The following is a 13,317-nucleotide window of genomic DNA, read 5'->3' on the forward strand; positions in this document are numbered from 1 at the left end:
TAAAATTTGTTGACGTGCTCGGCATACTACGACGTATGCCAGCGTGCTTCAGCATGCTCTTAACATATACAAAACTTACCCATAACGTATTCACGTGTGCCAGCGCATTCGGCAATTTTTTCATACGTCGGCATATGCTGGCTAAAACGTCAAGGTGTGATCGGGCCTTGACACTTTGATGACTAGTAAGGTTATGATTTGAATCGTCGAGCAGCAGCCTTTTAATAGGCTACGCCACGTGATCATCGGTGATACGCTGCCGCGTGCTATGTATACGTTAGACTATCGTTGGGCATAGGTTGTGAACGCCAACAACACGCAAAGCATTCGTTGGTATAAGTTATCTATATGTTTTCGAAACGTTCTGTGTACGTTACTAATACGTTATGCATACGTCCAACTCGTTATGATTACGCCAAAAAATGAAAAAAATACATCAATAGTTCAGTGTACGCCAGCGTTTTACATACATTTTGATACGTTGCCATACGCTGGCTAAAACGTCAAGGTGTGACAGCGGCTTAATATTTGATAATCATGCATAAGGCCTGCACCACAGCTCTCCATCCTTTCCTATCTTGGGCAATAAGTTATTCAACTTCTTTCATTGTAATCCCAGTTTTGATTAGATCCTTCACCACTGTCTGCTTCCATCTGGTTCTTGGTTTATCCACTGAACTGCTGCTGTTCATCCTACTTTTGTATATACTTGTCATGAGATCTTTCCTCATCCATTCTTTCAATATATCCAAACTACTTGTCTCCATTTGCGTATTCTCACACTCACTGGAATTGCATATTTTCACATGCACTGGAATTTGCTGAAGTCTTTCTCTGATACCTTCATTACCTCTGTGACTGAACGTGGATGCAGGTTTTGTTTTCACCACATTGGTCAGTCTGTAAGAAGGATAACTCAAAAATTTTAAGATTAATTCAGACGAAAATTGGTGGACATTGAAAATTGGGTGTATGACAATGACAAATTGATTAGATTCTGGTTGAATATCTGGATCTGGATCGAGATACTAAAAATTTTAAGTGATTCTTCACCATTGAAAAACAGGGTCCAAAACTATATTCACTATTGCATTACATTTCGAAAAGTTACAGTTGGATTCGGATGAAACTTGGTGGACATTTTGGGTGTGCAACAAGGACAATCGATTCGATTTTGGTGAAAATCTATATCCGGATACCGTATTTTTTTTCAGTGATTATTCACTTTTGAGAGAGAGGGTGTTCAATTAATGCCAGGTGTGGTTGACTCTGCCTGTCATCCTTCTGAGGTCGGCAAAATGAGTGTCAGCTTGCTGGTAACCTGTGCCGGAGTAGCAACCCGTCCAGGATTGTGCCCAATAGCCAAGGAGACTGCTTCGGCAGCACCAACACTGCACAGAGTATGGTCCCAATGGATGGATGGAGAGATGGGGACAAACATAAAATAAAGTACTGTCGGATCCCGACATTTGGGGGAGATATGTTCCTGAAAAATGCTGCGAATGTCGAATCCAAAAGTGTCGGGGCAATGGATCAATGGCAAAAAGGGGGATAGGTTCCCAGCGGTTCGTGTTTCAAACGGGAAAATCAAACACCCGATGAAAAACCATGAATACGTGAAGTATAGGGCTGCTAATGTAGAAGCAGGTCAGAAAAAACACAAATACTCCCGTGTATACGTTTGCGAAAAATCCACGAATAAACCCACCAAAAACCGCGAATATGTGAAACACAGGGCCGCGAATGTAGAAGCTGGTCACATTTTATGAACCACGAATGTAGAAGCAGGTCAGATTTTATGAACAGTGAATACGGGGAATCTGCGAATAGCTAAACTGTGAATGTCGGTGTCCAACAGTATAGCATTATATTTTAAAACGTCGGGGACGGATTCAAACAAAACTACATGGATGATTTGGGTAGGTGACAAGCACAAGCTGATTAGATGTTTGTTAAGGTCCGGTTCCAGATCTGGCCTATCAGTGGGATACAAAACGTTCTACCAAGTGCTGTTCTAAAATATAAAATTATCCCATTTCAAAGATAACATATTTCTCAACAAATGCATTTAAAAGGAATCTATTTCATTTTGTCATCTCTTTTTTAAGGGTTGGATGACCTATCTATCAAATGTGGATGATCTATCTCTAAAAATCAGTCCAACTATTGAATAACGCCATTCTTACCTTATCCAATATGTTCCTTCTGTTTAGCAAAAGCGACTTTAGAGTTTTGTAAACTGTCACGGCTCCTGCCCTTCTTTCTGTAACATTTTTTGTTATTTTAAAAGTATGCCTTTTTATTTTAATATGAAACATTTGTTCTTCTTGTCTGTTCAATAACATTATTTCGCATCTTTTATTTGTTTGTTAAGGATTGCTAAACCAAAATACTTGGTAACTTCTTCCATCTATTCTAATAAATGCCAGTGTGTTTGTGTGTGTGTGTGTGTGTGTGTGTGTGTGTGTGTGTGTGTGTGTGTGTGTGTGTGTGTGTGTGTGTCAGTGTTTGTATCAGTGTGTGTGTGTCATTGTGTGTGTCTCCTCATGAACTCCAAAACATGAAACCGAGCAGCCTGAAACTTTGCATGCATAGTAAGGGAACACCAAGGAAGTGCAAGAGTGAAAATTGCATGTTTGGTTAATTAAAACACCCGTTTTGAAGATAAATAAGGGCATTATTTAATCGTATCCATTATCAGACACATCCGAGGCAACCTCGCTCTCTGGGGTCTTAAGGTGTATCCTGGTTTACCTAACTGGGGTCTTAATTCACCATTTTTTTGGCCTTCTCAACCATGCCTTAACTTGGAACAGGCTGCTATAATTTCTTAATGAAAAGTTTTTTTTTTCACTTTCCTCACTCATATTAACGAATGTCTGAGCGTCATACCTATGAATCACTGGATACATTGCAATGCTTGTAAATGCCCAGAGACACCTGCGTTTGCGACTACATTTAATTTCCCCACATGCCATAACCTCGAGAATCTCTTGAATTAAGCCTGATTACAAAATTTAAGCTCCAGATTTGAACTTCGCAGCAGTTCTGACTGCAAAACAGTGTTCATTTGTCCAATTTGGACATATTTGATATTGCGGGCATCTCCGTAAGATGTGTGTTTCATACGTTTCAGCGATCGCTAATCGCTTGCCAAATGAGCTATTCCTTATCAACCGTTTTGTTGGAGTACTGAACCCACTTGGTGAGCACTCTACAATATTCACACTGCCACTGAATATGATATATCGATCAACGTGAACAATGTTCAGGGGCTGCTTTCCCTATTGGCTGTTCGTATAGACAATATCTAATGGACTGAAGAAGCCGGCTGTGAAGCTGGTAAAACGTTGCCTGAGACCAGGTCTGCTGTTGCTTATTCCTCGATTTAGCAGCGTGGATCAAGTTTTACTTTTGGTTGGAAGTGTCGACTTCTTCTTTAAAAATGTGTAATCCCAACTGCCCCGAAATTATATTATATTATATTATCTGCTCCCGAGTTTGTTTGCTGTTTCAATTGTAAGGTATCGCAGAATCACCGAAGTGTAACGCTGCTAGACTGGTAAGTCTCTGTCAAGCGGCTACGACTCTGAAATAACGACTGAAAGTCCATTGGAGCACTGAGTCATCTGTGGTTGTCAGCCTCAGGATTGGATGATCGAGAAATATTTGACTGCTTCCCCTCGTGAAGATCCCCGACAATATATTAAAAATATATATACACACATATATATGTACAATATCTTCTTCTTCTTCTTTCGGCTGCTCCCGTTAGGGGTCGCCACAGCGGATCATCCGTATGATCTGCATAGTGATTTGGCACATGTTTTACGCCGGATGCCCTTCCTGACGCAACCCTGGTCGCCTCTTACGACACAGGGGTATGGTACACCTATTTTAACCGGGGTATACACCAGCCCAGTACACTGGTACTCATTTCGCCGACCTCGGAAGGATGACAGGCTGAGTCAACCCCCTGGTGTATTAATTCAGTGGCCCAACGGGGCTTGAACTCAGGACCTTTTGGGTCCCAAGCCACTGCCCTAACCAATGCGACAACACCAGGATATACATATATATATATGTACAATATATATATATATATATATGTATGTATATATATATATATATATATATATATATATATATATATATATATATATATATATATATATATATATATATATATATATATATATATATATATATATATATACACTAGTCAAACCCGTTCTCCGCTTGAAGTTTCCAAAGTGAGGGTTCATTAGGACGTCAATATATCCAGTGTTCCCAATGTGATTTATCGAATTTCTTTATATACAATGTTTCTTGTTACATTTTTTGTGTCAAATGCACCTTCTGAGGTAGTCAGAATGTGCAGAAGAGGGTTTTACATTGCAGACGCTGTTTTCTCCGAGTGGAATTGTGCCTCTCATCGGTGATGGTCTGTCGAAGACAGATGTAATGACGTCAGCGAATGACCGATGATGTCATGACGTCATTACGCCTCTCAGCGGTGACCTCACACATCGCCATGCAAATGAATGTAAAAAATTAGAAAATCACCTTCAATTCCCAAACCTCTCCATTTGGCACGATCTCATATAGCTTATGTTGTACATTAGACCACAGACACGCACATGCCGAAAGTGGCGACAATCTGTCTGGCAGTTTCATAGGAGTTACATCCACAAAATATGGCTTAGCGTATAAATATTATATATACACGTGTGTTTATGTGTGTGTGTTTGTGTGTGTGTGTTTGTGTGTGTATTTTCGAGCAAATACAACCCATCACCTTGCTGATGGGGGTGGAGGGGGGGTGGGGTATGAAGGAGGTGGGTTGAGAGATGGAGGGAAGGCAGAGAGAGGAAGAGGGGAGAGAGGGAGGGTAAAGAGAGGAGGCAGGAGGGAGGGGAAGCTCAGAAGGGGGATGGGGTAGGGAGAGCTATGCCGCACCAAACGTTGTTGTACTGCGGGAGGGAGGGATGCGAGGAGGGGGTGAGAGAGAGAGAGAAATGAAGAGAGAAAGGTGAGGGGTGGAGGTGGGTTTGGTAAAGAGAATGATATGTTATGTTTCATTACTGATCACACACACACAAAAACAAACTCCTGTAAGAACAGCTGCACATGTAACGACACAACACAGTTTATCATGTAATCTGCTGGCACATCTGTAAAAACTTTGATGTTCCAGTTCCAAAAAATTTGTGGGAACATGAACCAAAAATATTCACTAAAAACATTGAAGTACCTCCCGCTCACGAACGAACGAATGATCCCATTGAGCGTGAACATCGAAAACAAAGCATTGTGACCAGGTATTAAGGCCCGGTCACACCTTGGCAATTTATCCAGCAATGGCAACGTATAAAAATGTATGTAAAACGTTGGCGTACGCTGAAATTTTGACGTTTTTTAAAAAAAGTTTTTGTCGTATTCATAACGTGTTGGTCGTATGCATAACATATTAGTAACGGGCGCAGAACGTTTCATTGTCTAATAGATAACTTATACCAACGAATGCTTAGCCTGTTGTCAGCATTCACAACCTATGCCCAACGATAGTTTAACTTAGGCATAGCGCAACGCACGTATCGCCGACGAACTCGTGGCATAGCCTGTTAAAAACCTGCCGCACGCCGATTTAAATCATAACCACCTGAGAATTGGAAGTGTCAACCACGCAGTCACACCTTGACGATTTAGCCAGCGTATGCCGACCTATGAAAAATGTGTCTAAAACGCTGGCAAATGTCGAAAACGTTATGGGTAAGTTGTGCATACATTAAGAGCACGCTGAAAAAGATGAAGTATGCTGTCATATTTCGTGGTACGTCTCGTACGTCGTGAAATTTCAAGCATGCTGAAAATTTTACAACGTACTCGCCCTATGGCTCACACATTCCGCTACGCTGGGAATAAGTTGTCGGCACGTTATGCGATCGTTGACACACGTCGACACAAGTTCCTTGGAAGTTACTCATAAGTCGAAACACCTCGAGGTTATGTTTAGCATACCCGAAACTTATTTTCTCCGTCAAGGCACATTATCTTTTTTTCTCCTTGGCTCCGTGAAGGCACGTGCCGAAATATCTGAAGTTGTTGTTGTTGTTGTTGTTGTTGTTGTTGTTATTATTATTTTTTTTTTAGTCTATCACGAATTTTAAAATATATTCCGACATTTGCTTTGAAGTTTCTACGTCGACGTGACAATATCCTCAAACAGAAAATATTCACAGAGGAGGAACTAAGAATAAGACATGAGCAAACTGAGGAGGCAATCGGACGTGACATAACGGCACGTGACGAAATATTGGAAGTTATCGTTGTTGTTTTTTTAACGTGCCAATACGCCATTATACGGTAGCTGTAAATTATAAACACGTTCAGTAAGTTCTGTGGTCGTCCGGAAAACGTCAATCAAATATGTCTACATACGTCAATATGCGTTGGAGTTACGTTGCACATAGGTTCAAAGGACGTTACTCATAGGTTAGAAATAAGTTTTGGGTACGCTAAGCATTATGTTGACGCGTTTCGACTTATGAGTAACTTACAAGTAATGTGCCTCGATGTGTGTCAACGATCGCATAACGTGCCTCGACGTGTCGACGATCGTGTAATGTGCCTACAACACGTTACTCATAGGTTATAAATAAGTTTCGGGTACGCGAATCATTACCTCGACGTGTTTCGACTTATGAGTGACTTACAAGTAACGTGTGTCGATGTGTGTCAACGATTGCATAACATGCCCACAACTTATGGCCAGCGTATGCGGAACGTGTGAGTCATACACTGGCATATGTCGTAAAATTTCAAGCATGCTAAAATTTGAGGACAACCGCAAAGTACAACGATGAAATCCAGCATACTACGACGTATGGCAGTGTTTTTCAGCGTGCTCTTAACATATACCAAACTTACCCATAACGTATTCGACGTGTGCCAGCGTTTCAGACAAATTTTTCATAAGTCGGCACACGCTGGCTAAATCGTCAAGGTGTGACAGCGCCTTTACACTTCGGTACAAAAAAACGAGAACGCATTGCTTATTGAGGTGGTAATTGCAGTGATTTTGGCCTAAACGATGCAGAAATAAAGAAAATGACCAAACACCAAGACCACAAGCATGAAGTGAGAAGATCCCGGAAGCTGAAGAATGCCAAGGTTGTACCAGTGATAGCTGACCTACAGGAATGATGACAAAGAACCTCACAGAGATATTAAACTTAGGTGCAGTGCCCCTGAGCACTTACCAGGTTGTGGCTGGATAAGATAATCAGGCTGGATAAGATAAGATAAGGTAAGATAAAACCACTGGTAGACATGGATGACCCACAAAATATATAATGGAGAAGAAAGTAAATACCTATGGATTTTTTTTAATGCCATGAACAAACCTTGGTACATCACAGGTTTTAAAGGTTGTGGTCAAGTTTCATCGAAATTGTGTGTGTGGCTTCAGAAAAGAAAGCAAATACATATTTTGGTGGGCAACGTACCCTCCCCCCTGCCGAACCCCTACTTTCTGGGGAACCTTTTTGGGTCTCAGCACGTGTCCTTAGGTGGGTTGGAGGTTTCATGAATTTCTCAATACAATTCATATTTTGAGTTTTCAGCCTTATGAAACTGCTCCATCTCTGCATATAAACACATTCACGGGTTCCCATTCACAGTTTTGCCATTTACTGCATGTGCAAACATTCGCTGGTTCTGTAATATCTCAACACAATTATTATTTGGAGTTTCCACCCGTACGACACCAATATTTCTCGACATGTCAACACAACCGCGCCTTCAGCAATTTCTCAGTAAAATTGAGATTCTCCTTTCCCACCTGTGAGATGCCGAAATTTTTCGCTCACATTCGCAGATTTGGCATTTGCAGTTTCGCCATATACCACGTATAGGAACATAATATACACACCTTCTGGTGGGGTCAGCTGCGGTAACATTTTTTCCCAAGTCCTTCATGAACCGGCTGTCCATGCCTGATGTTCAAATCCACATAACAGGAATGTGGAAGTTAATGGTTCATGGTTTGGTATTCGTCATTTCTCCATTGTCTGTTTGCTTCTGGGCTCCCACCGCAGGAGTATCTCGCTGGTTTATAATATTTTTATATAGATAGATAGATTTGGTTTTTGAGATGTATCAGGAGATATAATAATGAGATGTATCAGTATAATACATGGGTGCACCCGGGCATGATTAAGCAGAGTCATGTGATCCGCCCATGATCCGATACTGTGCTGTGCTGTGTTGTACCTGTGTCGGAATTGAACCTGTTGTCCCCACTTCAGAGCCTTCTTCCCTGTCTATCGAGTGCAATACACTTTTAAGAACATTTCCTTAAGATTTTTACATCTTCAATCATTTCTCTACTCTTTGCTGGAGATGCCAAGGATGGTGGTAATAGTCCGGGAGCCAACCTGTGTACGAGGCTGTTTTAGGGTTGGACCTTACAGCCTCTGCTATAAAATTTTACACCCCCAGGATGTTTAGATATATGTTTGCAGTTCATGAAAACCAATGTTGGCAATTCATAAGCTCTTGCGAAAAATTTTGGCAGCCGTTTTTGTTTGAGGAAGATTTGAAAAATTTGATAAAACAGCAATTGTCAATAAAATTTCTAAAAAAATTAAAAAATCACATTCATGAAAAATAAATGTGAACTAAATGTAAGAATTCAATCAGTGCATTGTAAAATGACAAAAAAAATTGCCTTTGTGAAAGTAAACCTCGTAAAAGTACATAATTTTGTGAAAAATGCCTTAAAAATAACGTTTTTTGAAGATGGCCTTTAGAACTTTTCTTATCATAGGCAGATGCTGCATTAGAATACTAATTTCTCTTAATGTGATATGAACATGGTATCCATGGCTAATTAAAACAACAAATTTGATTGAGTTCTATCAATTTTTAAAGAGAAAATTAACATTTTTGTCAACCAAAGTTACCCCTACCCCCAAAATCCTCTTACTCTATTGAACACAGTTCAGTTAAGGTTTGCTGGATCCAGGTTGGGTACTTCACAGTTCACTCTTCCAAAGGAAAATTCAATGGTGTTTGGAGTGACATGGCCCTGGAGCAGACATACAACAATGAAGGGAAGACATCTCTGTTCAAACGCATATCTCAGGCACCAGCTGCTCGAGATAAATATGTGAAAACAGCACCATTTCTCACAGCTGTATCAGAGAACATAAAGTCTATGGCTAATCTAGGCCAACAGGAATCTACTCATCATGGAGAAACACAGAAGCAGGCAACAGAAGAACATATGCATGTTGAGGAGATCAAGAAAGTGATATGCCAGCAGATGATAAACCCATTCCAGTGTAACAACCAAGTGGTTCTGCTCAATAGAGCAACTAGTGAGAAGGCTGCTTCAAAAGACTTGGTCCATGCTCAAGCTAAGGGCATGGAAGCCATTATGAAAGCAGAAGAGGTGGTCTCTATTAAGATTGAACCACTGAAGCTGGTAACTTTCTCCTCACAGAAGAAATCAAAACCATCAAGGAAACAGAGTTTAATCAGGATCTATCAAGATGAGACTGCAACTACACGTGTGCTGTGTTTCTATCGAGATGCCGACCCAGTCACAAGACAGATTGCATTTTCCCATGAGTGGACAGACTATCCATCATCCCTGTTTGAGGTTGATCCACGCTTAGCACAGGGGGTTGTAATGCGCAAAGGCAACGAGTCTGATTTCGTGGCAGTGCTAATTGCTGAAGCTGAGCAGGATGTTGTTTTACAGCTGCCATCATTACCACAGAGTGACCTATACACAGTTTATCTGGTAGACACAATGGCATTTGTAAATAAATACCAAAAAATGGGTGCGAAAACATTTGGTGAACTTCCCCAGCTGTATCTTCGCAAGCAGGTGTATCCTGCAGTTGAAACCTGAAATGTGCAACTGTGTCAACATCATTGGCGATCAGTATGATTTTGATGATAGCCATACTTTGAAGGGTGATGAGCAGCAGAGGAGAAACCAGACAGACCAGGCAAGACAATTCTCACCATCCAAGAGTCTAGAAATTCCGGACTGGAATTTATTCATGAATAATCCAAGAAATAAAGGAAATCTTCAGAACTTCATTGGCACTTCCCTTTGTGAGAGTCCTGAAGCTATTCCGGATGGAGTGACCATCATTCTTGGTAGTATGATGGAAAACAAAGGTCACACTCTTTCCATCACATCAGCATCAAGTTCAGTTCTGGACTTACCTTGTGAAGAACATGAAGAGGCAGACACAAGGATTATTGCTCATCTTGCGTATTGTGTGGAATATCTTGATCACCATCGAGCTGTTGTGCATGCAACAGATACAGACATAATTATGCTGTGTATATATCACTTCTGCTGCTTGAACACATTGCAAGAACTCTGGATACAACGGCAGAATCAATACCTACCTATTCATGAGCTGGTAGAAGTGTTGAGCAAGAAGTACCAGAAAATCCTCTTGATGTCGCAGCTACACTTCTGTGCACATATGTGTTGTGTGGATGTGACACAGTGAGCTACCCATTCAGAAGGGGAAAAAGAAGAGGTCAGGTCAGGTATGGGAGCATGTGCCAGAACAGCGCGTCGCTGCGTCCACTTTCCGCCGGTACTCCAGGGGCCTCCGTCTGGCCATCCCCAGGCAGATGCCAGGCCCATCCCCATCTCCTTGAGATGATGGTCAACCTGCTGCAACCATGAGGCACGTGGTCGGCCCACTGGCCTCCCACTCATGAGACTCCCTCGCTGAGAGAATCTGGTGAGCAGGATCAGCGTCAGGAAAACGAGCCACATGTCCATACAGCCGCAGCTGACGCTCACGGACTATGCAGGTAACAAATCTCATCCGAGTCTCTCTCAGCAACCGCTCGTTGGACACAAAATCCGACCAGCGATAGCCAAGGATTCTCCGAAGAGACCTGGTACCAAAGGAATTAAGTCTCCGTCTCAGATCCTTGGTCAAAGTCCAAGTCTCGCACCCATAGAGCAAGACTGGAAGTACCAAGGACCTGAAGACTCAGACTTTCGTCCTCCCGCACAGGTACCGGCAGCGCCACACCCCATGATCCAGTGAATCCATGACTCCCCAGGCCCGACCCAGACGTCTATTGACCTCTGACTTGCAGCCAGCAGAGACATGAATATCACTGCCAAGGTAAGTGAATCTCTCCACGACCTCAACATCCTCACCACAAACAGACACAGACAGGACAGCAGCATCCAAGATGTCACCGAAAGCCTGGATCTTAGTTTTGACCCAAGAAATCCGTAATCCCAACGGCTCCGACTCCTCATTCAGCACCTCGAGGGCCCCCAAGAGGATGTCTAAAGTCTCCGCAAAGATGACTGCATCATCTGCAAAATCAAGGTCTGAGATCTTGACATTGCCAAACGATGCACCGCAACTTGATCTCTCCGACATCCTCCCTAGAATCCAGTCCATACAAGTGCTGAAAAGTGTGGGGGCAAGTACACATCCCTGACGAACTCCAGTAACAACTGGAAATAAGTCAGAGATGGTACCACCACACTTCACAGCACTCTCAGTACCAGAGTAGAGTTCAGACATCAGATCGATCAGTTTCGGTGGCACCCCACGAAGACCAAGAATCCTCCAGAGGACATCCCGATTCACTGAATAGAACGCTTTACAGAGATCAACATAGGCTGCAAGCAGCCCCTGCCGAAACTCTCGTCTGTGTTCGGTGAGGACACGAAGTGCAAGGATACGGTCAATCGTTGACCTCTTTGGTGTAAAGCCTGACTGCTCTGGACGCTGGTGCTCAAGCAGATGGTGGCAAACCCTATCAAGAATTATCCGAGCAAAGACCTTGCCCGGCACTGAGAGCAGCGTCACCCCTCGGTAGTTTTTCAGTCTTGGCGATCACCCTTCCCTTTCCAGAGAGGGACAACAAGGCCCCTCTTCCAGTCAGTTGGGATGATGCCTGTGTTCCTGTGAAAAGAAGAGCGGCACAGGTTTCTCTGGGACTGATAGGAAACCTTCCCCACCTTGTTGATTTTGGAAGAGATAGTGAAATGGCAGCAACAGAATGTGTCATTGATGAGGCCAGAGTATACTGGACTGCTCTGCATGGCCAAAGAGGGTTCAGCTGTTTGGATACCCTCAGGCAGCATATGTTTGTCTCTTCAAAATTAGACCTTAGGTCACTGCCAGCAACAGAAGATGCGTGTTACTTCCTTGTTTTAAGAGCATTGTATCAATTGCTTCTGTATAGGACGTGCACATCTCAGTGACCGAGCACTTCCCCCAGCCACAACATTTGGCAGAACCCTTATCAATGGAAAACTGGTCCCAATTCTCATGTCTAAGCCAGCCAAGCCAAACATAGACAAAACGGTGTCTTGCATGTGCAAATTATCCAAATGTCTGAAACGATGTTCATGCAAAAAGGCTGCTGTGCCTTGCTGAGTGACATGCATATGCCTTGGTCAGAGAGGTTCATGTGGTGGAGTTGTTTCAGAGAGTGACTCTTCCTCTGAAGAGGATGTTTCATGTCACAATATTGTGTTAATCCATTTCTAATTTTATCTTCCTTAAAACCATGGCATGTAAAAGTATGTTCTTGTTCCTGACCCCATTGATAGTCAAGCATTTCTGAGTTACATAAATCTTTTGTTGTTTGACATATAACCTTGTCAATTGAAGGTAGGTTAAATCTACACCAATTGTGATATAGGAAATGAACTCCTCTTTAATATGAGGGGTCATTTGTGTATATAGGTTTAGTGGTTATGATTTTAGGACAATATGAATTACCCCTACCCCCATCCTACATCTTCGCTTTTGCCAACATTTTGTTATCAGAGGGGGCTCGCAAAAGTGTTGACTGTGTTGTTGCGCAAGAGTTTCACCATTGCCAACATTGGTTTTCATATACTCAAAGGGTGTCTCTTTATGAAAATCAACACAAAAATTTTATAGCAGACCGGGCAATTTTTTTTTAATTTTGATCGGTTGGCTCCCGGACTATAATGATATTGGCCAGATAAAAGGCACCTTGGTATCATTAATGTCTACCATTTATTCTGTGATAGGTGTTGATCATTGTGAGGGGATGCATCGTGAAAGGTAAGATTCATAATGGTGAAGTGAAAAAATATAAGGAATTTTTAATTTAATTTTTTGTCATTTATTGATTTGTAGGTGGCTCCAAGAAATGTCCACATTCATTTGTTTGTTTCAAGAGATAACGTATTATCTGTGCAGTATCTTGGCAAGACAATCCATTCATCTATTTTCGCACAGCAGCAGCAGCTCATCATGTGGTCCATGC

The 13,317-nt window shown here is 42.1% G+C and overlaps 1 protein-coding gene across 1 annotated transcript; it reads left to right on the plus strand.

Moving 5' to 3' along the window:
* The first annotated feature begins 8,893 nt into the window (after window positions 1–8,893).
* Window positions 8,894–13,003, plus strand: LOC147034544 (uncharacterized). The gene is made up of 2 exons (XM_085888357.1): window positions 8,894–10,571; window positions 11,991–13,003. The coding sequence occupies exon 1, from the start codon at window positions 9,086–9,088 to the stop codon at window positions 9,920–9,922; it is 837 nt and encodes a 278-aa protein (XP_085744483.1). The 5' UTR covers window positions 8,894–9,085; the 3' UTR covers window positions 9,923–10,571; window positions 11,991–13,003.
* Window positions 13,004–13,317: the final 314 nt, after the last annotated feature.

Source organism: Eptatretus burgeri, chromosome 1, assembly GCF_056783735.1.
Source record: "Eptatretus burgeri isolate ZD-2024b chromosome 1, Ebu_testis_v1, whole genome shotgun sequence".
Taxonomy (NCBI): Eukaryota; Metazoa; Chordata; class Myxini; order Myxiniformes; family Myxinidae; genus Eptatretus; species Eptatretus burgeri.